At 47.8% G+C, this 27,421-nt stretch overlaps 1 protein-coding gene and 1 long non-coding RNA gene across 8 annotated transcripts in view; one reads left to right on the top strand and one right to left on the bottom strand.

The window, feature by feature from the left end:
- Positions 1-6,734, top strand: part of LOC113027768 (uncharacterized) — a 101,927-nt gene extending 95,193 nt beyond the window's left edge. The window contains exon 5 of the long non-coding RNA XR_013908963.1: positions 6,444-6,734. This is a non-coding gene — a long non-coding RNA (uncharacterized LOC113027768). The remainder of the gene's footprint in view (positions 1-6,443) is intronic.
- The window catches only part of znf536 (zinc finger protein 536), a 219,823-nt gene that overhangs the window by 47,204 nt on the left and 145,198 nt on the right, over positions 1-27,421 (bottom strand). For all 7 annotated transcript variants that reach the window (XM_080301120.1, XM_026177512.2, XM_026177499.2 and 4 more), the window contains 2 exons: positions 25,479-25,637; positions 16,253-18,001 (listed from right to left, as the gene is read on the bottom strand). In XM_080301120.1, coding sequence (XP_080157246.1) covers positions 16,253-18,001; positions 25,479-25,637 — 1,908 coding nt within the window. The remainder of the gene's footprint in view (positions 1-16,252; positions 18,002-25,478; positions 25,638-27,421) is intronic.

Raw genomic sequence — 27,421 nt, 5'->3', positions numbered from 1 at the left:
CAGGCCCGACAAACTCCGGCCAGAGTTTTATTGGACAGAAACTCGTCTGTTGTGATGTCAGCGCACGCCGCTGCAGCCTTAAAGTGAGAAATTCATGGAGCCGGAAGCATGAGGAGCATCTGAAGCGGACTTCAGCACCACAAATGGCATTTTCCTCTGTGTGTGCGTGAAGATGAAGCTCCTTCCTGTCATCGCCGTCTCTGCGGCGGCGTTACCCACAATCCTACGTTACTCTTTTTCCCTTTTTTCTTTTGCTCTCTGTTTTTCTGTCAAACATCATGGAGTAAATATTGAATTAAAGTCAGGCTTTGTGCTGATATTTGGAACAGATCTTCAAAAATAGACTGACTAAAATCAGAATAAATATATATTAGACTTAATGAATAATTAAGCTATTTTTAGCTATTAATTGAATCAGTGAGTTCGAGCATTTTAGCGGCTTTGTTTGCTCGAGGATGATGAAATCAGCTTCAGACATTTAGTTTGCAAAAACAGCAATAAGTGTGCTTATTTAATGAGCAAAAGAAGACTTACTTTATTAGCAACAAATGTTAAACATTATTCTAAAAACAAAAATTATTTAACAAGAGGAAATTCATTAAAATCAGACAATTTTATTTGACTTTCTGTGCTATTGATCTGAAATTGATTTATTATTGTTGCTGTGTGTTAAAAGCATAACCAGGGACCAGATCTGCAAATTAACTGTGGCTAAAAATCCTATATTTTCTTCAATAAATGTATTTAAATGCAGCGATGCTAATATGCTACGTTCTGCTTTACAAATAAACAAAATACAAATTTCATGTAAATAAAAAAAAATACACATTTATTTGGATCTTTTATTATGAAAGGGTTAGAGGGGTAATACTCAGCTTCCTGCAGCCCGAGCTGATTGAAGTGATTTGGCCTCAGGTGTGAATCTGACACTGTGTCATCAGGACTCCCAGAATCAGGAACTCACAGTTTTTTCATTCTGATTTTTCTAAACTTTCACTTTTTATAAAGTGAAATATTAAAAAGATCATTATTACTGCATAATTATCACCTTTGTAAAATATTAATATACATATATTCACCCCAGCAGTGCAAATCATTAAAATAATTTCCAGCTGCATTGAAGAGATCGAAGAGCATTATTCAATAATAATAATAATAATAATAATAATAATAAGAGTAAATATTATAGAATAATAAAAGTCACAGTTTCATCTCAAATGCATCACAGCAGCCATACATTGAAAACTGCTGCTGGTTTTTAAGCATGAAGAAAAAATATGAGCCGCCGCCGCCCGCCATCACGCTGCGCTCGTCATCACAGAAAGCGGTCCTGAGCAGCACCTGAGTCCGCCATCCTCAGACCAACAAACGTGAGCCCACTCACACTGTGTTTGTTCACTGTGACACTCTGGAAGCTTCCAGAGGTTTGGAACACCCCCCGCCTCCCCGGGGTCACGACCCCGGTCTGGAGTCTTCTTTCAGCTCTTTGTCAGAAACACTCGTGATGGATTACTGCACGCTGCACACCATCCCGCCAATCAAACACACACACCCCACCCCCCGTGTCCGTCCATGTGTCCCGAGTCCTGCTGGTGACTCGGGTGGAAGTGACGGGGCTCATGAGTGACATGCCTGAACACACACTCAGGGCACAGTGTGTGTGTTCATTATCTTCAGTAACACAGACTCAACTTCAAGTCACATATTCATCTTCTTCACCACCAACACCACCTCAGTGTGTGTGTCAGTAACACAACCAGCTGCTGCTCTGCATGACACACACACACACACACAGGGGACGAGGTCTGGTGGACATAAAGTGCTTAATGAGTTCAGTAATTACGTAGTCTGATCTCACATACAGGATTTAAGAGCTAACTATACACACTCTATAAATAAGTGTCACATGACAGCGGGACAGACGGACGGATAAATAGATTGATAGACACAGACCTTTTATTTGACTCGCATATTTCATCGCACGGCGACAAATAAAAACGTGACGTTTGTGTAAAATAAATTATTTTTGAAATTGTATTTGAGCATTTCGTGTTTTAATATCAATTAAAAAAAGATCTTTGTGGAATCAGGAAACTTCTGGAAAATAAAAGAAAGCCTTAAACTGAGCATGTGTGAGCTGCTCCTGGTTCCCATCAGAAGCTAAAACACAATAAAATAAATAAGGTTAATGATGGAGACGCTCCTTTAAGGAAGAAGGCTTCACTCGTGATCACGCACGTGTAATCTTTAAAGGTGAGCCGTCTCACTGCGGCACTTTTAGAAACGGTCTAATAAACCGGATCTTTGCTGCCCAGCGTAGGAGTTTCCCTCCCTGCTCCAGCAGCAGCTTCTCCTCCTCCCCCCGTACGCCGGGGCGCCCCTGTCGTTTGTGTGACTGTTGATCCTCGCAAAGAGGACAGATCAAATATTTCTCCTCCAGCGTACGAGGCTTTCCGCCGGGGCCTCGCAGATATGATGATTGGGGCTGACGGATGGACGGGGGCCCCGGGTTTTGAAGTCTGGAACAGACAGCGGTGGCTTTGATAGCCCCCGCTCCTCTCACACTGGATCACCAAAGAGACCGGGCAAGAAGAGAGGAGGAGGAGGGGGTGAAGGAGTGAGAGTGAGCGGGAACAAAAGCATCTGTGGAGTGGTCAGAGCTGGCGGCGGCAGCGACAGCCGCCATCACGGGCTGTTTGAAGTTTACACACGCACTCCCTCCTTCCTTCCCCAAAAGCTCTGTTTCCTCTGTCCTCGCTCCCACTTCCTCCTCGTAGCTGCGCTCCAGCCTCGCGTCTCGTGCCTCACCAGAAGAAGAGTTCGGCTTTAAGAGCCTCTAACAGCTCTAACTTTATAAAAACTCCCCGAATCGATGCCCCGCATCGATGCAGGCACGCCGAGAGAGGAACATTATTCCTAACCTTGTCAGCCGTGCTCTGAGAGCCGGCGAGGTTTCAGGAAACAGGAAAAACGTGCCGCCATAGAAACAGAGTTTAATGTTGTATTCTGTGCAGAAAGACGCGATCCTGCCGCCGTCTGCACCCACAGCCTGTGCAGGAGCGTCACTCTCATACCTGCTGACATCGCAGTGACCTCACAGCAGCCACGCTGCTGGTCACACGATGTCATTAAAAAGGCTCCACCAGCACAAACGCGGTCCAGCTCGGGTGAAGCTAGCACACAGCTAGCAGCTACGGCCGCCTGTGTCAGTCAAAGAGGCCACGCCCCTAATAAGGCCAACTTTATACAGGTGAGTTAAGAAGGGTAAACTTCCAACATTAGTATCAGGCTGTAAGGCACAGGCTCTGTATGACATCACAGCGAGCCAGGGGAAGAAAAACTGAGCGAAAGTGCGCGTTTGGATGTTAAGTCCAACCGCAACCCCGGCGCCATGCGACAGGAAGCTTAAAAAGGGTGGACACAGCTCCGGTCTGTGCGCGGCGCCGAGCTCTGATAGCGGCCGACACCAGACAGATGGCGTTTGTCGGGCCCGGAGAGCAAGAGTTAACCCGATCCCGCGCCCCCTCCCTCCAGCCCTCTCTTCTTTTTAAATGTCTCCCATATAAACAGATTTTGTTGCTGCTTAAAGTGGGCTCAAAATTAAAGCGTATCGTTTTACACACATATTGCATGCATATTACGGAGCCCCAGCTGGTGGCAGGCTGCTCTTAAGAGCCATATGATTAAGTTAGAGGTTGGGGTATCCGATAAGATTGGAGCTCTCTGCATCTCTCTCTATCTCGCTGCCTATTTTACTGCAAACTTATTAAATGGAGGAAACGACATTATTTTTTTCTGAGTGTATGTGTAATTATTGTCACACACCTGTGACTCCCCGCCATCCACGACAGGGAAGAAGAGGAGGGATGATGAGGAGGGAGGAGGGGGAAGAAATGTCGTTGGGAGCAGCGGGAGTCCTCGTTTCAGGAAAAAAGGAGGAGGATAAAGAGGAGAGGAAAAACAAGAGAGCTTGTTAATCAGGCTCTTTCTGTCACTGGCTGAACACTGATATCCTAATGATTCACGCCGAGATGGTGACATCACGAGGGAGGATGACGGAGCGACGCGGAGGGGGGGTGACAGCCCCCCCAAAAAGGACAACTAGTTTAGCACAGACAAGATGACAGAAAGCACGAAATGTGAAAAAAGGAGACATAAACTGGGAAACGTCCCTCCGAATCTGTCGGCGCATTCCTCGCAAACAGGCGCTCGTTTAATTTGAACAGAATGTTTCCGAAGGAGCGCCGCGCTGGACGCTTTCCAGCCAACTTTGGATCCGTCGTGATTTTTTTCTCTCGGCAGACCACCCGGCTGTGATCCGATCCTCACAAGACAAAGGAAATTACCTATTAAGAGGGAGAGATGATCTTCCTTTAGCTGTGCTCCAACAAAGTGACTCACCATGCTGTAATTGTTTACCTTTGACTCGGCCCATAAGTCTCCCTGTTCTGCTGTAACTTAATATTTTGCAGCAGCAGCGCCGCCCTCAGCCTCTGCTCCTTCTTCTTCTTCTGTGTCTGCTGTAACAGGACAGATGTCATCGCCCCAAACAGTCTGAGTCACCGCACGCCTCCGCACCCCCGAGATATCAGCGAGGAGACCGAATCTTTGGCCGACACTCGCAGTCACGGCGGCTCGAGGCTAAGGGGCCACGCGGCCGGCGGCGGCGTGATGTGTTGAAATCGATGGGAGGGTGTGCGAGTTACGATTAATCACAAGCAAAGAAAAGAGGCTCAGCTGCGGAGGCCTCGCAAACATGGCCGTGGCCCGCAATACTCAGGTTCGAAGCGTTTTGCCGTCGATCAGCTCGTGCGTCTGCAGCGAACCGGCTTCCCCTCCGCCGAGAGGAGGAAACGGCCTGAGAGAGCGTGCGAGGCCTCATCCTCAGTTTTTTGGGTGTAGTGTGTTAATAGAAAGCAGATGGTTACAGATGCAGGGCCGAGTGCCTGCGATGACACATCTTTAATATTTTAGAGTGGTCTGTGCTGTAAATGTTGCAGCAGCTGTTTCCCAACACCGTAAATTTACGGCGTTTTTCGGTCCTCGCGTGTTGTGACTGACAGCTATTGGATTTACTGTAAATTACACAAATGAATATGGAAAAGCGATGAAAAAAGGCAGCGGCCGAATCGATGGCCGCGCGTTCTGCAGCCCGCTGATTATTCTCTTATTTTAGTTTGTGGGCAGCGGCTCGCGCTCGGCCCGACAACTGATATTCAAATGTAAAATGATCCTAAAATAATGAGACGGAGAGAAAGGTTGAGGGAGGAGGCAGCACAGATAAATATATATTTGTTTTGTGTTTCTGCTTTAGCTTTAATGTCAGCGGCGAGGATAGAGGCTTTCTGCCGATGCTTTTGAATCGAGGCGATTGTCATCAATTCGCGTCTTGGCATTTAAGCCACCCTCTTCAAATATGAGCATTTGAAATGCAAATAAAGCTGCGTATATGCAGACAAATGAAAAGACACCGCGGAGTGGGGAGAGCGTCTGACGACTTAACTTTTGACTGTTTTTATCGCCGCGCTTTGCCTTGTCAAACACTCCGCCGGCCTGCGAAGCGCCGCCGCGCCCCGATCACGCTTTTATTTGTAGTTTTGTTGGGCCGCTCGCAGACAGAGAGGAGCAGAAGAGCTGCTTTCATCCTGGCCTTGACTTCGCTGTTTGCGCCTCGTGGGATGTGTTCGATTAGGTCTTTTTTTTCTCCCAGTGAGAAAATATGATTCACATTTTTCCCCCTCTCTCCATCTCTCTGACGCTACAGTTATTTAAACATCAATAGCCATGCATCTTCTTTAGCACATACTCTTTCTAATATTGATATTTGTATATGATCATTACTTTTGGCCCTGCATGCTTTGTTATACTGCGTCAGCTTCAATAGGTGTAGGATCCAATACTGCAGCCTCTGCATTCCCAAAAACCGATAGACTGTGTGAGCGAATCCACACTTTATACATCCAATAAAACACAGCGTCCTGCTCCGTCTTTGGGAATGTTTCACCGGACTCAATGAAAGGTTAATTAAGCTGCTTTTCCTCACTGCTGACGAAGATTTAGGTGATAATAATGTGTAACATTTGATTGGTTGGCAGCTGGTTTTGATGAGCATCTGGGTGGATTTTGTGACATTGTGGTGGAGCAGCCGAACGTATCGACGAATCCAGTCGCATCTTTCTTAAACATATTTCACATGCGTGCCTGGTTTTTAAGTCTTTTATTTAATTCCTTCTCTTTCAAATTAAAAGACCTCTACTGTGCAGTTTTGGTTCACAGGAACTCTTCTATGCAGGCTTTTATTGTGAAACATTTGCAGGAACTCTGACAGTCTGACAGTTCGCTCCTGTATTTTAGGACGGGTCCTGCTTTGCGAGGTGGAGACGCTCTTTCTTTGTGTCACACATGACCAGCTTGTTTTTGTTTGTTTTTGTCTTTGTGTGAAGGACGGGGAAGATTTATCAGACAGAAAAGTGGACGACGCAGCGACGGGCCCCGGATCCAGCTTAGCTCGACTACACAGAAGCTAAACTGGGCCCACGTCCGGCTTTACTGCAGAAAAACATTGCAGTTATCATTTTATAAGTATATGAAGTGATAAACTGATATCAGCTGTGACATCAATTCTAAAGTAATCGCTCTTTAGACCTATGACAGGCAGAAATCACTGCATTTCTCATTTTTATTTATATGTAATTCTTTATTAAATGTTTTATTGTTTGTTGACAGTAAAAAGAACTAAAGTTTAATTCAGTCATATATTGTATATAACTGTACATTGTAAGGCAGAGAAATAATACAGAGAAACTCGACACCCTATGAGCACCTGGCGACAGTGGGAAGGAAAAACTCCCATTGAACAGGAAGTAACCTCAGGCAGAAGCTCGGGGTGAGGTTTGTGGGCAGACAGGAGCTCGGAGCTGGACTGTAATGAATGGCGCCATTAGCTCGGTGTTAGCCTGTCAGCAGCTTGGATTTACACCCTATGACGGTAACCGTGGAGACGACGGGAAGCAGCGGGAGGAAAAGGTTTCAAAAACAGAATGTTTCAAAGGTGTTAACATGAAGCTGCTGAGCATTTGATTGTTAACGAGCGGAGCTTCATCTTCTCGTTCACTGTCAGAGGACGCGGGGGGGGGGGGGGGCATAACCAGAACATTTTTATTGTTTTAAAAATGACAAACTGATGGCACAGATCCATTTTTACCCAAGAACAGCAGAGCAGACCGAGGAAGACGAACACGAGGAAGAGGACGATGTGATGGCGGGCGGGGGGGCTCGGCTACCTGCCGAGAGCCGGCGTCCAAACGGGAAGGTAATAACGACGCGAGAGCGGCTGTCTGCGAGCTGACGGCCGTGTTACAGAGAAGTCACGTAATTAAGGAACGCAGTCAGAGTTTTGTGAAAAGTGGCCGTCGCCGCTGGAGGAGGAACCGAGCGGTTTTAAGCGGCGCTTCAAACGCAGATAATGAGGAAGATGAAGAAGAAACAATAAACAGGAGAAATCAATCACACGGTTGAAATGAAAGAAGTCGTCCGGTCGGAGAAATGAGACACGTTTGGATGAGAAGCAGACTGGAGGGGTGGCGGAGGATGGGAGGTACTGATGGACGGATGGAGGGGAGGCGGAGGGTGGGCCACAGAAATAAACCAGCTCCCATCTGATGAGCAGCTTGTCCGTAATACTGAATCCCCGGCTCGTGCCAAGTCTGCTTCCTGATACAGAAACACGATAAGTGCCGATTTTTGAAAAGATTCCCCCCTCCGCCCCCGCCCCCATCCTCATTTGCCTTTTGGCCTGAAAACTCTCCTCATTGGTGGATATCAGGTGGCTGGTTTTCCTCGCTCTGCCCCCCCACGACATGATGATAAAGTGAAAAGAAGGGATAAAGACGAGCACGCGGTGGCGGCGCTCTCGGCCGGCAGCTACGGGACAGATGATGTGGCCATCTTGAGATCGTTTGTCATCTGTCGGCAGAGTTGACCTTGCAACGAATGCCGGCCGTCGCACTGATATGGTCTTTTATGGCGAGGAAACAGAGAGACGGAGGAGGATGGAGGGAGGGCTGTTGTTTTCAGTAATAAAGACAACATTTATGGCTTCCCCTCGCACCGCCAGTTAAAAGAGACACAAACATGGAAATCCATTATGGAACGCTTCTTAAAAGTGTGACCAATCCCTGTTCAGTCAATTAGAGTCTGGAGACTGAGAATATGATGTTTGTCTGTTTAGCCCCCGATGCATACAGATCAGCCGGGATTGGCTGATGGAGAGAGGCAGAGAGGGAAAGACGGAGGGCCGGCGTAGCCAAGCTCTGCTTATCTCTTTCTTCTGCCTTTTTTTCTCTTTTTGCTCCCAGATACAAAAACATTAATGTGTGCAGCTATGTGCTTTGCCATTGTTCTGTGTTTAAATGCTTAAAAAGGTTGTTTGTGGAGCCGGCGGAGCGAGCGGCGTGTCCAAAAAAGAGGAAAAAAAAGCCTCTGCTTAAAAAGTTGCTCGGCGAAAGAAAAAATAGGCCGCATGAAAGCACAGCAGTTAATAAGAGTGGTTACCCAGAATGAACGGGGATGAGGTTTCACATTAAAAAAGATTTATCTTAAAGTATGGTGCTAATCCCTTCAGTTTTAATCCCCCCTCCTTCCCCTCGCCGCCCCCGGAGCAGCCCCTCACAGCACCCTTTTCATTCCATAATAAAAAACTATAAACCATAAAGTACTTACAATTTCTGGAAACTGGCAAATACACGGCGGCCTGATTTTACAAGGATTCCTGGCCAGTGAATCACAGAGCTCGAAGGACTCGTCTTTCTCACAACAGATTATTAGAAGGAAGTCGAGGGGCACGGTGGAGGGCAGCGAGGACGCCGCAGAAGAGGAGGAAACAGGAAGTGAGAGGAGGAAACAGGAGGGAAGAGGAGGAAATAGAAGGGAAGAGGAGGAAACAGGAGGGAAGAGGAGGAAATAGAAGGGAAGAGGAGGAAACAGGAGGGAAAAGGAAGAAAGAGGAGGGGAGAGTAGGAAACAGGAACAAACAGGAAAAAACAGGAGGAAGCAAGAAGAAACAGGAAGAAAGAGGAGGAGTGCATGTTCGAGATGACCTATTTAATGATCGCGGCGATGGCAGCAGTTCTGGTGATAGGTGGGGGGGGGGGTTACAGGCTGGATGGATGCCTCTGTCCACTGCAAGCTGCTTGAACAAGGAAGCATATGGGTGCATGAGAACCTCAGCCCACTTCATGAATATTTGATTCATATTTCCTGTGTGCATGTGCGACAGACAGAGACAGAGAAAGGAAGGATATTTCCCCCTCTCTCACTCGTCATCACTAAAACTCACAAGGCTTACTTTGTGGCGTTTGAATCGTAATTGCCAATCCTGAATACAAATCTCTCAGCGCTAAACACGATGAGTGAAATCGAAATGACAAAATGAAGCTCGTATAACGGTGTAATCAAAGAGAGGTTCGGGGGGATTCTTCCGTAAGCAGTCAGAGCTGAGGATCAGGATCAGGGGCGGTTATTAGCCGGCCAGCGAACAAAGGCCCCAGTGTTGGAGGGCAGCGCGGCCTGAGCCCGTTACTGTACCTTTCAAAACGAATATGTAACCATATCTGTTTTAAAAGGCCGATTCATATTTCTGTGAATGCGGCGGGAAACTCGTTCCCATCTCTGCGCAGGCCCGGCCTTTTGTGCAAAGAGGGCCACATTAAATTTTGGTCATGAAGCAAAGCTTCTCCGGCTTTCCGACAGAACAACGGCGCTTATTGTGCCTTATTGTTACCGGGGCGACCGCAAAGGTCAGCGTGGGCGTGGCCGCGCACACACAAGGACGGCACTCACTGAAAATTGGGTTATATGTGATCAACTAAGTTATTAATCAGATTAAAATGGATTCCCTCCGCCTGCTGTTTAACCAGGCAGGAGGGAAAAAAGCGAAGGAATAAAGACGGCGAGAACAAACAGGCCAGTGTTTACTCGTGCACGGGCAGAGAAAGTCATCGTTTCGGAGGCTGAAGTCAGCGCCGGCGATGAGCGTTGATAAGGGGCGGCCCCGCCAGCGTGCACCCGGCCCGTCTAAAAGCATGTGCCCTTGCCACAGATGCCCCCTCGCTTCATCCAGGTAACCTCCCTAATCCTGATTAAATCACTGTAATTAGAATAAGCACTGTTCCTCCACCCCCATATTTCCCTAATAAAACAATGCAGCAGTTTAAATCCGGTGGCTGGGATTTGCAACGCAACAATGCAGTTTATATCCATCTCTGCTGAGGAATTAAGTGTATTTTCTAACTGCTAATGTTATAATGTTGCGGGCTTATTTGTCTCAGCGCTCGCTGCTCTTATTCTCATTCCCCCCGCGGTTTGTGCGATGTCTGTCTCACAACTTTTGTTTATTGGAGCCGTTTTTATTTGTTTGCGTTTGATGTCGAAATCAGGACGTTTTTTTTAGCGGCTGGTTAGGATCGTTCGTCACGACGGGAAATAATACGCGTTATTTGTCCTTAATTGCCACAGAGCGTTTCAAACACGGCAGCTCGCTGCCTGCGTGTCTGTACCTGTGTATACTTTTTGTTTTTATTAGTATCACTGCATGCCGCCATTGATGTGGAATAACACGGGAAATAAAAGTTGACATAGTTTCTTGATTTTCTTTATTTTTTTACCCCCACAGCCCCCTGTTTTCCTCTCCCTCTGCCTCGCTCTCTGTTGTTTTTTATATATCTGCGTTTTTCCTTGAAGTTGCTGCTGCATTGTCTCATTATGTGTCGACTAGCTGTGTAAGTGTAGTTATTATGCCTGTGTGTCTCTGCCTGCCGGTGCTCTCTCTCTCTGTCTCTCCCTCCGAGGATGAGGAGCTTTACGAGTACAACTCCTCTGAGGCGTCCTCTTCACATCTCCAGGGCGCCTGGGGAAGGCAACGCTGCATTCTTAAGAGGAGCAACTCAAACCGAACAAAGTCTACAGGAGTCAGGGAAGAAAAGAAACAAACAGCAAACTAACGAGATGGGAAGCAGAGATCATGTCAGATATATCGGGTTGGAAGGCCAATTTATAACCCATTGTTTCAACTTTTGCAATATTGAATACGATGCACACTACGGGGGGGGGGGGATACAGAGTGCACATAAAAGCAGCTGGTTTGCACGTGAACACGCACGCGGGCACACACGTATGGATGGAGTGTGTAAATGCGATCTCCCACGCTGCCTCCGCTGCGTTCCCCGTCCTGTTTCTAAAATAATGAAGAGAATAATTGTCGCGCAAGTTTACGATCACCCGGCACTCGTCTCTGTTTCCTTATCAAGAGCAACTCCATCCCACCTCTCGCTCGCTGAACTTCCAGGAAAAACGCGCGGCCGCCGGCAGGAAGCGCTCTCGGAGAGGACCGGCTGACGAGCGGGGGAAATATTTTTAGAGCTATCACATCTGAGAGCGCGCAACAGGTCCCATCCGTGCAGCCTGACAGCAGCTATTACCTTTAATTGCTCTTTGAAAAATACACTATTTGCACTTTTGGGTGACAAGGTGATAATGCACCTCTGCACAAGTTAAACCGGTAATGTAGACGCACGTGGGAAATGGCACCTCGCCTTCAGCAGCCGTCAGAGCTGTCATCTCTGCACACAATGAGAGCCCGGGGAGGCGTCTCACCAGCAGGCAGGCAGGCAGACAGGCCTCCAGATGGCTTAATCGCTGCAGGAGCCCCTGCCCTCCAGCAATCAGACAGACAGGCAGACAGACAGGAGGAAGAATCGCGGACTGTGGGAAAACGCAGGGAGGAGGGCGGTTCAGTCACTCGGACTGTGGTCAAACTCTGGTTGAAGTTCTAATCGGGTTAAACTGTTTACAAGAAGCCTCCAATTCAATTTGGCACAAATAAACGATTTAAGCAGACCGTCTGCTCCAGCAGTCGAACCCGAAACTCGCTTAACTGATGTCACAGCGTTGATTGTGACCCTCGCACAGCTGCACGGCTCTTGTTTGTGTGATGCCTCTCTTTAATTTTATCTTGTGTTATTGTCACTTTGTAAATTCTCTTGTTAAATAAAGGTCTTATTTTAATGTTTTGAAAAATCTGTAAATTAAAGATGGTAATAGTTCAAACCGGAGTCCCGGGCAGACCCAGGACACGCTGGAGAGATTATATCTGGGCTGGGAGCACCTCGGTGTCCCCCGGGTGAGCTGGAGGAGGTGGCCGGGGAGAGGGAGGTCCGCTCATGCCGCGACCCAAACCCAGATAAGGGATAGGTAGATCAAAAATTCTAACTAAGCATCAGAGCGGAGATTATAATGAGACAACTGAAGCTGCAGTTTCTCAAACGCCCACCGGAGGCTCCCATGGTGAACCAGTGAAATGATTCTCTGGCTCAGAGCTGAGCGAGCACTAAAGAAAGAGCAGCGGAAGGATCCAGATGTTTCCATGCTATAGATGCCCTCTGCTGTTAGGAAGCACTCTGAAGACTGGAAGCAAACACAGAAACACAAAGATGCTCCTCTGATTGTGTGTGTGCACCTGAAACAGGCTTTAAAGGCCGGCTTTGGACTTTTACTGCAAAAATGAATTAAATATAGCGACCAATAGCCCGCCTGTGTCCCCAGTATTGATAAATGAGTTCATAAGCACCATCTGCCCGTCCAGGACTGTCAGCTGTGAACCCTCAGCCTCACTTTTAAGTGTACAGAATAATTGCAGCGACACAGGTAAGCCACATGTCGGGCTCATTAGTGAACACAGGGGAGTCTAGCAGCAATGTGAACTGCTTTCCACGCGTGTGTGTGTGTCTGTGTGTGTGTGTTAAATACAAACAGCAACCAAATCCTGGTCATTAAACACCTGATAAGGACAGTATTATTGGCAATTACCACATTTTACATCACAAAAAGTTTGAAGTGTGTGTGAATGTTTGTGAGTGTTTGTCCACGTCAAAGCTGCCGGCGTTGCTCACGTATGTACGAGGGGTCTTTGGCATGTGTGCTGTGATGTCACCAGTGAGCGTGACCAAACACGCTCATCTCGCCGTGTGCCAGCGCGCTGTGAGGATGTGATCTCGACACTCACGGCGGAGGCACCTCTGACAGTAACCTGCATACGACCAGGAGGGCGCGCCTGCTCTGGACTGGCTCCTCCCACCTGGCAAACGTCTGCCACGACGTCTCAACAATTAGAAAGTCTGATGCAAATCTCAGTGTTGTTCAGACCAGCGGATGCCAGTGTTCTGGTGTGCTGGAATCATTTGTGTACCAGCGCAGAGGCCGACCACCTGAGGAGCAAAGAAACCTGCTTCAGCTTCACCGGGCATGTCAGCAGCGCGCCGCCCAGTCGTGTGCAGGAGAAGCTGGCCGGTGGTAACGCGGTGCCAAGCGAGCTAAAGAGGCACTTGGAAAGCCATCGTCTCTTCTGAGAGAAACTTGGCTCGTGGAAAGGACCAGAGCAGCCGCACCGCTCGCTGGCACGTGTCTAATAAGGTGACTGCAGCTCAGCGGCACGCAGGGAACAACGCAACGTCCAGACATCACAAATGTCCAAACATCCTACGATTAGAAGAGCCGACGGGCCGCTCCTGAAACTACACGCAGCTCGTTCTGTCAATCAGACAGGCGCGAACACAGGGCGGGGCTAGAGTTTCAGTCATCACGCCGCTCGGCTGGACTTCAGGTGACGTCACGCGGCTCCTTCACCGACAGCCGGCAGTTTCAGAGCGCGCCGAGCTGAACCTCTGAGTTTCCATCTGCAGCGAACACAAACAAACCGCAGCACTTCTGAGGAGAAGCACGGCGTGAGAGCGCTCAGAAAGCGGGAGTCACGGCTCTAATTGAGAACACACAGCACTCTCCTCTCTGCTTTCACTTCCATCCACTAACCGCCGGCTTCTGTAGCACACTTCTCCCGCAGTAAGAGGTGCTCAGCTCTGAGCTCTGCCATTTTCTTTCCTCAAATCCTAAACGTGCTCATCCAAGTCCTGCACTTTTATCAACACCTCCTCCTCTTCAGGTTGTCAGTCTCAGCCTTCTCAGGTCCACATGTCATATATTAGAGGAGCAGAGGTGGGCGGGCGGGGGGGCTGAGGTAATGTAAGTAATACGATGTGAGGAGCATTGTTCGCAAGCAGCCGCAGCATGTACAGCACTGTTTGAATAATGTAATACTTCATGTTTGATAATGCATGGCTATAGATAGGTCTGCACTGCAGCCAAGTATTGATTGTGTTAAGCACATCTACAGTACAGCAAACGGTGCGGGTTCATGTCAATCTTTACACGGCGTACTGTACCTCAGTAACCAGATACCTCGGCTGACTGCAGAGACCTCGGGCCCACCGCTGCTCTTAATGACATTTATTGATAAATCCGATTCAGGAGGCGTGGCTTGTGCACGCAGCCGTCTACGTTTCTATCTGTTTCGTGTCAGAGCACGCGGAACCCTTTCCCCTCCTCCTCCGGGCATACTAATGAAGCGCCGGCCACTCCAGACGTGCGACGCGTGCCCCGCGACAGCTCACGCGCATTCAGGGCAGAATTTCGATATTAATGATTTATGCTGTATTTGCATACAAACCTAATGCAAACCCACTCCAGATAATCACATTCTGCCAGGTCTGAATTGAGTTTTTCGGACGTCTTTGCCACCCCCGCCTTCATCCTCAACAGTGGAACAGCGGCTCTGCTCTTCCAGCCACAGTTCCCCCCCCCAAACAAGACATGAGTGTTTTACAAGTGGACATATAACACAACTGTGCATTTCACCCAGAAACGAGCGTGTCTGTTTTGTCTCCTCCACTTGCACAACAACAGCACGAGAAACTATCGCAGCGCATCCTGAAACAGTGGCCTTTGAACTCGGTCAGCATGAACTTTTCACGTGGTCACATTAGCCGAAGCACAGCTCTGTAGCTTCCCCAGCCCTCCGAACGTCTCTGCACTTTAGCTCTCCGTCCAGCTCTACGTGCATGTTTCAGTCAGAGCATCTTTAGCCGGGACGGGAGGCGAAGAATCACCTGGAGTAATGTCACACTCGGGACAACAATTCACTCGCTCACATTCACCACAACATGTCTCCATGTTACTCATGTTCCCTATAGTCTTTCACTCTTCTCTATGCTATCTTCGGTGCCATCCCAGAGATCTGCCGGGAAGTCGGACACACAATAACTTGTTTTTTTTTAATTACAATGAATGGCCGTCTCAGACGAGGACATATAAGAAAGGCCTTTGTTCCTCAGAGAAAGCCTTATCTATAAAGGTCGAGCATTCCTCGCTGCAGAGGGGCCAGCCCACATTTTGGACTAAACAATATGTAGGGCAATCTCTCACAAAGCCATTTCTCTTTTTAATGAAACATATACACTTGCATCGAGATATTCAGAGCCGTGTCCTGCCACAGATAACACCAGCAGCTGTTATTTTATTTATGTTTTATATTATTTTCTCTCTGCGTTTGATTGAAAAATGTTCCGTTCCTTTGTTCTCCAAACAAAGAAAAATATTCCTGATTGTTAATAATATTACGAGGGTCACACCGAGTCAAACCGACAGCAGCGGAGCAAAGTCATCCATCTCCGTCGTGTCTATAAGCCGGTTTTTTAAAGCTCAACACCAACACTGGCTTTTATTCTCTTCCTATAGAGACACTCAGAAGTACCAACCAGCCCTAAACAGAAGAGGAGCATTGTAAAAAAAGGAGAGAGAGTGAGAGAAAAAGACTTCCTTCTTCAGTCTCAAGGAGCGGCTATAACCTTAGCAGAATCATGAAAGTTGACAGTTCATTTTTCACAGGGTCATAGATCGACGAGTCTTATAAAGTAATGGGCTTTTGGGAGCCGGCTTTATGAGAGCTAAGATAGTTAAGAGACATGTGGAGGAGATGGCACGGGGAGCTGAGGTCCTGCTCTGACTCATCCAGGGTTATTCCCCCCATGCTGGGGAGCGAGAGGGAGGCGCTGCACTCCCAGTAATATAAACGTGTAATAAAGATTAATCTGTTGCTAGTCGCCGGCATGATAGCTTCTAAACTTGCTTGAAATAAGGCTGAAATCACTTCAGAGCCAATCTCGAGACATTTAGTGAGTGCCTGAGATTCCTTTGTGGGTGTCAGGCAAAAACGTATACGTGTTAGTCTGCTGTGTTTGGTGTTGGTGCGCACGCACTGGTGGGAAAATTGGATTTGTGCTCATATTTGTCTTTTTTGGGGTCGCTTTCTGCTCGTGTGGCTGTCTTTTAATATTCTGAACCAGGAGGGGTTAAACACACTCACCAGGTGCGTCCGACCTCTTCATGCCCCCCGGGGGCGCCCCGCCCGCTCCACCGCCCAGGCCGTTGAACGCAGGGAGGCTGTCGTTGCTGTAGGCTCTCAGGACAGACAGCATGTTCATCTGCTGCTCCAGGTGGGTCTGCTGCTCCGCCTTCAACAGTCCTGGTGGACCTCCGGGGGTTAGGAGGCCCAAGCCCTGCTGCCACTGTTTCTCCAGCGGCAGAGTCTGGTTCTGGGGCGGAGGAACCAGAGAAAGTGGAGTCATGGCAGAGGACGGTGTCGCCATGGCCGCTCCGCTCCTCAGGGGCAGAGAGGAATCATCTTGGAGCTGTTTGGGACTTCCTTCTTCCTCTCTGTCCACGTCCATCTGCCCATCCTCGTCTCTTTCCTCCTCTTCTTCAGCCACTCCTCCCTCCTCCTCGTCTTCGTCAGAGTGGTTTTGCTGCCGTCTCTTGGGTGTGGTCGATGGGGTCTCGTTGGTGCTGCGCACGCCGGTTTTTCCAGCCTCGTCTTCAGATCCAACTTGGTCATCTTCAGCATCTCCACAGGAGCCCCTGTCGCCCATCTGGTCAGGGCCGGCTGAAGAGGCCCCTCCGAAGACCTGGCTGGGCAGGTCCAGACCGTGGTCTGCTTGGGCTATGTACCCCTGAATGCCCTGACTGACTCTTGGGGATCCATCATACAAGCCGCCAAACCTTCTGTAGAATTCACTCTGGAAGGGGTTATATGGCTGCTCCATGTGGTTATTCCAGCCTCCCTGGCCTTTTTCTCCATCTCTGTCTCCATCTCTCTCCGGGGCCACGCCCGAGGCCTTGGTGTTGGAGGAGTGAAGGGTGGAGGTGGTCGGAGAACCCTCTCGGTGAGCGTCCTTGCCTGCGTCGGCGTGCTGCAGAGGGGCTTTGCCCAGGTGGTTGGCCTGGAGGTGCAGAGCCATGAGCTCCAATGAGGAAGTGGAGAAGGAGCAGAAGAGGCATCCGTGCCACGCCACGTTATCGTGAATGGTGACGGAGGTGCCAGGGAGTGATCCGGATGCAGACTCGGGTCGGACCGACACAGACAGATCGAGCGGTTCGTACTGGGACCCGGGTTTGCCCGGCTCCGAGTTTTGTTTGGGTTCAGGCTTCTCCTCTCTGTCCTGCTCCCCGGAGGCGGCCCTCTTGGCTTTGGGCTCGCCGTTGTCATGGTAGCGCTGGGCCTGGAGCTGGGCTGGACTCTGGCTGTCCTTCACATCCTTCTTCATGGAGCTGAGGACAAAGTTGTCCATGAAAGCCTGGAGAGAACCCTGAAAGTGGACTCCGTTTCCCATCATGCTTTGGTAAGCCCGGCTTAGGTCAGAGAAGCTGGCGGCGGCGCCGTCCGCGGAGACTATGGTGGAAGGTCCATCGGCAGTCTTCGTGTTCTCAGCTGAAGAGGCAGAGTCAAAGCGGCGGTCCCCACAGTCACGATCCCGGTTGTGAGAGGACACGATGGGAGCCGATGCCCACTGATGCGGCAGCAGCGGCCCTGCTCTGAAGTCCAGGTTGGGGGGCATGCTTTTGAAAACATTACGGAGGACGTCCGGTCGGGCAAAGATGCCTCCGCCCGTCTTCCCATGATCCTCTTTGTGGTCAGAAGAAGGGGTGTGGCCAGAGGAGGAGCCTGACGTGGTGGAGCCGTTCTGACGTTCGCGGTGGTGGCGCTCCAGGTGGTACTTGAGACTGGCAGACTGGGTGCCGGCGTAGTCACAATGAGGGCAGCGGTAGGGTTTCTCTCCTGAGAGGGCGGGAAAGAAAGAGAGCGAGAGAAACAGTAAAACAGTGAATAATTAACCTGCTTATTACATCGACTGGATATCAAAATCTATTTATTGGAGCAGGGAATGTGGGCCCGAGGGTCATGTAACCTCCCTGAACAAAGAAAATTAGGTCACATGAAGTGACAAAAAAGACATGCATTTCATTAACTACGATAAAGAAGAGGAAGTATTTAATTCCTGAAAAAGGAGATTTTAAAAAGTAGCACAGAATGAAACACAAAGTGATAATGAAGACGATTGTGCATTCAACCAACACTTGCATGTCTTTTCTCTTCCAGTCGTCGGCTCGGCTCCACTTGATGTGTGTGTATTGGGACGGGGGTGGGGTGTGGGGGGTGTGGAGTAGGCATCTGAATATGGGTCGATCCAGCTCCGCCAAGTGAGCCATCACTCATATCAACACCATAAAAACATTTCACCATATGGTGCTTTCAGTCCACTACAAGACATAATATTTTCAGCTGACAACAGAAGTGTCTCGATGCGATGTGCGCGGGCCTGCGGCCGGGCTCGCGGCGAGTTCCCGTGCGCGCACGTGCAGCGGGGTCATCGTGCCTCCGTTCTGGCCCGCGCCGTTGCCGATGACGGCGCTGCTTCTCGGACATCGCCCTTTTTTTTGCACTTTGTCAGGAGGAGCATACAGCAGGCGTGGCTCAGCGCGCGGCCCCCCGCCACACAATACGGATGCCGCAAAAAACACGAAGCCGGCGACATATGTGAAGCACACGCTGGATGTGGTGAAGCCTCGCGATGAAGAACAATATGATTCAGTACAGATCAAAGCGATTTACACTACAGCAAAAGGGGGGTGAATCTGCTGTGTAACATTTACATATGTTTATTTATGCTGCGCATCCATATTCATGAATATTCCTGATAATGCTATAACACCAACACTATTCTGCCAGAAGTGGATCTTCCATTGGAAAGATGTTGAAATAGAACACATCCTGCGAGCAATTATAATAGGCTTGGAGTCAGAGCCAGATTTGGATTCATTAAACAATGAACAGAGAGGCAGAAACGCTAAGCTCGATTTTCCCCCCTTTTCAATATACACATATAAAAGTTCCCACAGTGGTATTTGTGCACGCACGGCTGGAAAAGAAATAAAAAATGTTTTGCATGCACGTTCTCTATACAGTATATGCCAATAAAATGTTTAGATTATACACATGGAAACCATTTTATAAAGGAAAAAAAGGCATTGTTACGCAAGGCTGGTTTGAATGATTTAAGTCGGGCTGTGTAGTAAATCATGGATATAATTAGCAAATGGCATACTGCTCAAGTAATTTATCATTATTTAGAGGGCACCATTCCAGAAAAAGACTCTGCGATCTGCAGACCTACTGCAGAGTTCTCAAATAAAGGGCCACAAACAGCAACTCAATAGAATATTGATACAGCAGAGAAAAGAATAGGAGGCTATACAAAAGAAAATTGAAGGTGGAAATACTAAAGAGAGCAGAGAGGAGGGAAAAGAGAGCATGCAGAGCTGCAGATAACCCTGACTACAGGCAGAAAGACAGCGATTTGATATCTTTTCTCTTACAGCAGAGTGTCTGTGAAGCATAGAGTATATTTAAAATAAACCATACGAGATGAGCTTTTAACCCAATAAGTGCTTCTCCTGTGAGCTGCCGAACAGAGGCTCGGCGCTGATTTAATAAGGAAACGTCCCTGATGCAAATGATCATTCTCGATTCCTCTAACTGGACAAAATGATATTCTAGGAGCCAAATTAGACAGAAATTAGACTGATCTGATTTTTTTCTCCCTTTCCTTATAAGAGGTTGTTAATGTTCACGTGGGGGGGAAATAAAGATGAATGTGCATATCTAAGATGAGAATGAAAAGCAGAGGCAGTTGCGTGTTTGACACCGTCCTCTGATGTTTACGGACGAAGGCAAACTGAAATGAATGCCGATGCCCTGCGAGAGCGCTCGCTTTGTGCCCGTTTTTCCATTAAAGCTGAGCATTTTTAAATATCTGGAGCAAGTGAGACAGACGACATGTCTGCGTGTGTGTGTGTCTGTTTGCCATTTGGAATGTGTGAGAACACATGTTTATGCATGCATGTCAGCCTGAGCCTCTGTGTGTGTCTGTGTGTGTGTGTCTTAGAGGGCCATTTGGACTGGCTAAGACATCTGCTCCATCATACGTCAGGGGCCTGGTGTGACATCTGGGGAATATACTGTATCCTGCCTTGCAACATTACACACAATTTACTGCTAAAGGTCATTATGTACCCGTTAATCCACTTTTAATTGATATCAGCGCAAACAGCACAACCTCCCAGCCACATGACAGATCGCTGCCGCCACAAAACCAGGAAATTGCAGGAGTTAAAAATAGAACGGTAAACTTTTCGCTGCTGTCTGTCTGCTCTTTGTTGAGCCGCTGTGGACACGCTGACCTTGACGGAGGTGAACGATAAGAAGCAGACCCTTCACTCGACACAACCTCTGCGCTTATAAATCCTCCTCCTCTTCCTGAGGTCCTCCACAGCGTGTTTGCACTTCATGTTGCTGCACGGATTTCATCTGGCTTCGTGTGAATTATGACAGCACCATAGAAACAAGTAAAGATAAATACCCCAGCCCTGTACAGAGGGGCAATTAAAATGGTTTAATAGATATGACATACTGGAAGATGAATTTCCATTTGGCTTCGAGGATGGAAATAAATGTAAAAACCAGCGGTTGAGATGTTTGAGGGACTGAAAAACACACGGAGCTGTTTTAAATATATCTGATGGTTATACAGCGGGTCAGATATGAAGTGGCAGCACAGACCGTCACTTTAGTAACTCCAGAAATCCCAGAGAGAGCACAAACAGCATCACTGGGTAAAAAAACAGAAACTGAACTGGTAATTTTTTTGCCAGTATATTCTCTGTTTTTAGACCAAAGTTCCCGTAAAGATGGAAGATTATTCAATGTGTGGTTAAAAAATACAGCAAAATAAGAATTTTTCACAGGAAATTACGTTTGTTTTGTTTTTTTAATGGTATATTTTACAATATTTTTACTGATTTTTTTTGTGTCAACCAGACACATAATTCAAAAAAGATGAAATTACTGAAACTGTGTAATTACAAAACAAACCGCAGTTTTCGTCAAATCTGAGGAGCACAAAGTACATTCGTGGTAAACATTGATAAGGTTTAGTCGGCTAACACGATCAGAATAATAAAAAAAGATTTAAACTTGAAAACTATTCACACATACGTGCTTTAAAAAGGATCCGGCTGTTTTCCATAAACTGCAGCTTTGTTGTTGTTTGCTTTTTCAAATATTTCTTAATGCAGTGCGTTAACTGTGGAGCTAAACACTGAGGTTTACCACATCAGTGCAGTCCACACCTCTGAAAACACACGTGGTTAAAAACAAATATCTGTGCTGTTTTCCATAAACACAGAAAACATTTTAGAAATCTGAACAAAAATACTGCAGGTCTTGTTACCAAAGAAATAATTTTATATTTCTAACATCTCGACAGTTTACCTGAACCGTATTAGATTAATTAGAAAGAAGATTCATATGTGACACAAATAGTGGCTAAGCCTCAAAGGAAGCTGTTTTGTGTTTATATTTAAACATTATCACAGCTCTCATTTTTCATAAACCACTGATGGAATATGATGCAACAGAACCAGTTTGAACTGGGTTAAAGACCTCCCTCCGACTTTCAAATGTGAACGTTTTTTTCTTTTAACTTTTATTCATGTGAGAGCATACTGTGTTGGAAAATGATCGTTACTCTGGCTGCGGTAATCAGGGTTAAAGTTAGTCTTGTCAGGGTAATCAGGCTAACGGTTACAGTGGCCAGTGGTATTCAGAGTTATAGTGTACCTGATACATGAGGGTGTCGGGGCTATAGTAGTTTACATGGTGGTATCAGGTTTAGTTAGTTAGTGGGCACGGTGGTAATCAGGGTTGTAGTTAGTGTACATAACCCTGATACATGGGGGTAATCAGAGTTGTAGTTAGGGTGGAACGCGAGAACCAGTGTTGACTGGAAATGGCTGGAGCTTCCAAAGCTCACACTGGCCAGTGCTCAGGTGTTTGCACCACCCATGTCACATCACAAGGTTGGGTTACTGGGAAAACAGTCCTTCCTGTGTGCTCGTTGCTAACAGTTGTTCGGCAGCTGCGTGTACGGATTTAAACCCTTAGAAAATGAACTCTTATTGGATGACGTAGTTATTTAATTAATGATTTCACTCTTCTTTTATTTGATTTTTATTTATATCTCATGTAATTTTATTTTACAGTTCCAATGTACAGCACTTTGTGTCAGCTGTGGTTGTTTTAAAGTGCTTTATAAATAAAGTTGATGATGATGATGATGACGAACAGGAAATACAGTTTTATAAATGCTTATTCTGTGATGAAAGGTGCAGACCCAAACATCACGATGTTACCAGAGAAAGGGTAAAGAGGCTCACTGGGATAGGATACGACCTCAAACAGACGACATGGTCAGTATTACAGAAATGTTTCACACGTTGGGCTAAATTCTAAAATTTGCGGCAGGAAATTCCAAAACTGTCCCACTCCTCTTTAATTCCCCCTTCAAGAAGAGCCGTTGCTGTGAAGTTCCTGCTCGACAGAGGCAGGAAATGCAGCGACAAAAGAAAATGTATGAGAGATAGAAGGAAGAGGAAGACGAGGGCTCAGGGGAACGAGAGGAATGGAGACGGAGATCACAGGTCCCTCCTGATTCATCCTGATTACAAGGTTAGGTTAAGGTTAAGTGACACGGGCGAGTCCTGTCTCTCCTCCTCCTCCTCCCTCTGCTCATTTATAGGTGAGCCGGGACTCTTATTGGTTATGTGGCCCTGCCTGAAGTTATGTGTGGCTATTGTCAAGAGCGAGGACCTTTTTATTTTTTACACACAGCTGCTTACTGCTAAATAGTGCCTTGTCCAGAAGGGGACAATCTGGGCCTCTAATTGCTGTCACTGAAGCCTAGATTCATTATGTGACTTTCCCATTAAAATGTGAGCATTAATTTGTATAATGAAATATCACCCTCTGCAGTGTGTTCATTAGCTCTGGCCCCACACTGTAGTGCCACAGCCGCACAATGTTAGCTACCTAGAAAACTGTGGTTAATTTTGCTAATGGATATTTTCCCACTCACTGTTCAAGAGGAAATTAATACTGTAACATTAGCTCTTTAACTTTTGGAGAAATTTAAATTCACTTCATTCCTTTCAAGCTGGTGTTAGTCGCTCATTAATCTCTGCGTTGCGTCGCATAATGCTGCCTCGACCAGGCTCGGTAAGCAACTCCATTGTGTCACTCACATTACATTAGACGGAGGAGAGCTCGCCTGTCAGCTGTGAATCTGCCCGCATTGTCACCAGAGCGCAGAGAGGATCTTTAGCCGCTGTAAAAGTCATCTCGTGGATGTAATCAGGATGTCACAGCGGAGCTGGTACGATTAGGTTATAGGAGTGATTTAAAGGCCACATGTTGGGGATGCATCTAGCTCTTTTTCTCCCCGCGTTGCGTCTAAGCTCGACGGGCACGCGTCCAAGGATACATTCCACCCAAAAAAGACAACATCCCCGCTAACCCTTCTCACATTTGTCCCCAGGTGGAGGCTCCAAGCGAGGCCTTTAATTTTACTGTCTGTTTGAGATACGAAAGGACGAAAATAAAACGTACTGTGGATTCAGTCAGACCGGCCGAGGGCTCCGCTTCCTCTGCGATAAAATACGGGCCTCACGGGGATCATTACTACTCTACTCAAAGCAGACATAACTCAGGTCTCTCAGCAGCAGGTAACACAGAAGCAGCAGCAAGTGGAGGGGAGGTTGGCCTCGAGGTGACCTGGTTGTGTTTAGAGACCTTAAAGCGTCGCAGTCCGACCACCCGTAAAAAGTCAGTAAAGGCATGGAAGTCGTGATATTTTCAGAGCTACTGCAGTCTGACAGTAAAAGCATTCGATCAGATATCTGCTCAGTTCACGCAGTAAGTCAGAGGACTGTATAAGAGTCTGATGCATCGTCAGGTCTGAAAAGTGAGTCTGAAGCTTGCATTCTCTCTGCTGTCCAGCAGGGGGCGACTCCCATGAAGTCTGATTGGATAGAAGCCTGTGAGAAAAAGCACATCCTGTGTCCTCAGTGAACTCGCCGGTTTCAGGTCTGACCCAATAAAGCAGGACGCTCGTGTTTGGTCCGTCACGCAGGATGCAGGGGAGGATGGCGTGTGACTGACGTGGAGTTATTACCGTGTTCTGGGGACCCAAGTGAGCTTAAGGGTTAATGCTGTAATGCTGAATTAGCAGAACAACATGGCATAAAGCAGCTTTGTTCCGGCAGCATCAGTCACAGGAACAACTCGCAGTTTTTCATAGGAGGTCTTTATTACTACGATCGATCTCGCTCTTCTTTATGTGGGATTATGCTTGCGTGGATAGCCAAAGTGGTCCAGAGAGGACTCTCGTTTGGAAGACCTCGGGTGAATAATAACGCTGAGCTGTCCACAGTGTTTGGAAGCTGAGGAGCTGAGAGGCAGGAAACACCTGAGAAACTTTAGCCAGGTGTCCTTGTGGTAAGGTGTCCTCTGCACAGTCTGAATGTGACTTTAACCTGGATAGTCAGTGGGGCGTTCGTACCTCGCAGAGGGTTAGCGCCCTGGCTCCTGTCCACGGTCCACATCATTACTCTGACCGAAAACAACCGGGGGGACGGCGCCGCTCCGAGGGTTAGCACACCCGCCCGAAACATAAAGCTAAATCTATTCGACACACGGTCTCACGAACATCCCTGCGAACGGTGGACAGGCCGGCTTTGTTTTGCCTCGAAAGTTATTGAGAGTTAGAGAGTGTGAAATTGCCCTCTGAGTGATGTCATTGGAGGACACTGAACCCTTGTTGTGTTAATTAGAGCTCAATGAAATGATGAGCAGGAAAAAAAGTGGAATAACAATGGCCTTAAGCCTAAATGAGGGACACTGAGAGGAAGTGCACGCTCGCCAGCAGTTTCCTTAATTTGGATTTATGTGAGTCTGAAGGAAACGTGCTCAAATCCAGCAGCTGATAACACGGAGCCTCTGGGATTAGATCCCACGGACAGAGACAGATTAGGACCGAGGCAGGCCTGCTAGACCTGACACTGCTGAACTGGGATGACTGGGTTTGTGACGGCCTGTACTCTGTTCCTTTCTTTCTTTGTCTTCTTCCCGCATCGATGTTCAAACTGATAGATTATCGATGGATCTGCGTCCTCTCCATCACAGAGGGAGACTGACTCCAGCGAGCCGATATTCAGAAACCAATATGTCAGCCTGAGCCCAGAAGAAATGTCAGAACAAGCGCTGAAGTAAATTTTGCATGAAGTCCAATAAATGTTTCATAGCTGCAGAGACGCAGAGCAGGCGGAGGGTGTGCGGGTGGGTGGAGGGTGGAGGCACTGACCTGTGTGTATCCGCAGGTGGACCTTCAGGTGATGGGAGGTGCGGAAGGACTTGCCGCAGTAAGGGCAGTCCTTGGAGGACGAGCCCAGGGAGCGCTCTCGATGCTGGGGCAGAGGCGGCTGGATGCTCCCCGCTGTCTTCACCAAGTCCTCGCCAACATCTGGAGCACACACACACACACACACGAGGAGGGGAAGACAAATGGAAGGCGTGTTGAGTGCCAGCCCTGCACACATCACATCATAACACAACACATTCTTCCTCTTTGTCCCTCGTTTCCTGCGCTCGGTGTGCGAACGCCACACAAAGTCAAACGCATCAAACGAGTTCACGGACCGCGCTGTTTTCCTCCTGACAGAACGCTGACAGTTCATAAGCTTTCTTCAGAAACACCCCCCCATAACCTCCTCCTGTTTTTCTTTTTTTATCCTGGCTGCTGTCGTCGCTCGCGTTAAGCTAATGCTGGAGTGCAGTGAGAATTAACAATGCAAACTGAGACAGAAGAAAAGAGGGAGAGGGCCGCGTTTGGCTTCGTCAGCATCGCAGGATATCCTCGCATCTCTTGCTGCGACCCGATTTTGACAGGTAGCTGTCAGAGATATGATAGGGTGATAACAGTTTTGACCCCGCCCTCCGCCACTTCCTCCGCACGCCAAAAAAACGATGATGCACAGTTTAGTGCAACAGCAGTCTGTTATCAACGCGATCACCCCCCGAACGCAAATCTAAAGATGAGTGACGACAACCTGGGAATGTGTTGACAGCAGCATAATCTGAGGTGAGGGTGTCGGCGTCACGCTGCACACGCCGGCCTCGCCGCGCTGATTTGCCGTGTTTAAAGGCCGGGAGAAGAAACGCATCAGAGAAAAATATACAACAGATACTTGATAAATATCTGGAAGCTGTAAAATTAAAAATATCCTTTCTGGTTCTGCACAATTTGGTGGACGTCGCCGTGCGGGAGGTTCAACGCGAGATCTCACAGCAAAACGCCCAAATTCATTTCCTGCTTTTGTTCTGGAGCTTTTTTTATGTTTTCTTTAATTACGGGACGGCTGCAGGACTCATTCATCTGATCTCTGCGGGCTTCCATCACACTTTAGAACTTAAATATGCTCAGTATTTAAATACACACTCAAACAATCAGCAGCATTACATTCGTTCAAATTTCTTCTTTAAAACATCTCATGAATCCCTGCACGTGCTCAAAATAAGGACACTGGCCTAAATTCATTTATTGTGTTTCACAATAATAAAAATGAAAGAAATAAAAAGCTAAAATGAGAAAAATATCTCCACTCATTAACAAATATAGTGCAGTTCATTTAATTTTTATATAGTTTATGTGCAAAACAGCATTTGATGTTTTCTTTGTGCTCTCATGGTGACGGCAAAGCTCTGACTAACAGTCAAAGAGCTTCCTGCGGTGCCTCAGAGAGGGATCTGACTCTGGCCTCACGAACAACCACGCAGGTGGAACTTCATCCACACACACGCCCTCAGGCTCTGACGATCTTCAGCAGGACACACAGTGAATTAACCTGAAACTGAGACAGCTGTGAACCGTTGGGACGTCTGTTGCGCTCGCACCAGCAGATCTGGTCTCTGTAACAGCCCGGAAAGACGTCCGCGGACGTCCTCCGGCAGCTTTGCCTCATGAATCCGCTCGTCAAAGCTCGAACCCGACGTTTCACAGGACGCGGCGGATCATGCCGGGTCCGGTGGCGCCTTTGTGTACGGGCAGGCTAACATGGCCTAGACCAACGCTGAACTGTTCGCCATTCAGCAGAAAGTAAGTGTTATTTATTTTCTGTGCCGCACACGATTGGGCGTGTGTGCGGGGGAAGGCGGGGGGGCAGAAAGAAAGAGGAAGAATCAAACCCACGGAGGCACCCACGGGAGCACAATGAGGAGCAGTCGCTAACAGGAGCCTAATCTTTTCTT

The sequence above is a fragment of the Astatotilapia calliptera genome, chromosome 1, assembly GCF_964374335.1.
Source record: "Astatotilapia calliptera chromosome 1, fAstCal68.1, whole genome shotgun sequence".
NCBI classification, from domain to species: Eukaryota; Metazoa; Chordata; class Actinopteri; order Cichliformes; family Cichlidae; genus Astatotilapia; species Astatotilapia calliptera.
Note: the sequence above shows the minus strand (reverse complement) of the source record. Positions and strands in the feature narration are given on the sequence as shown.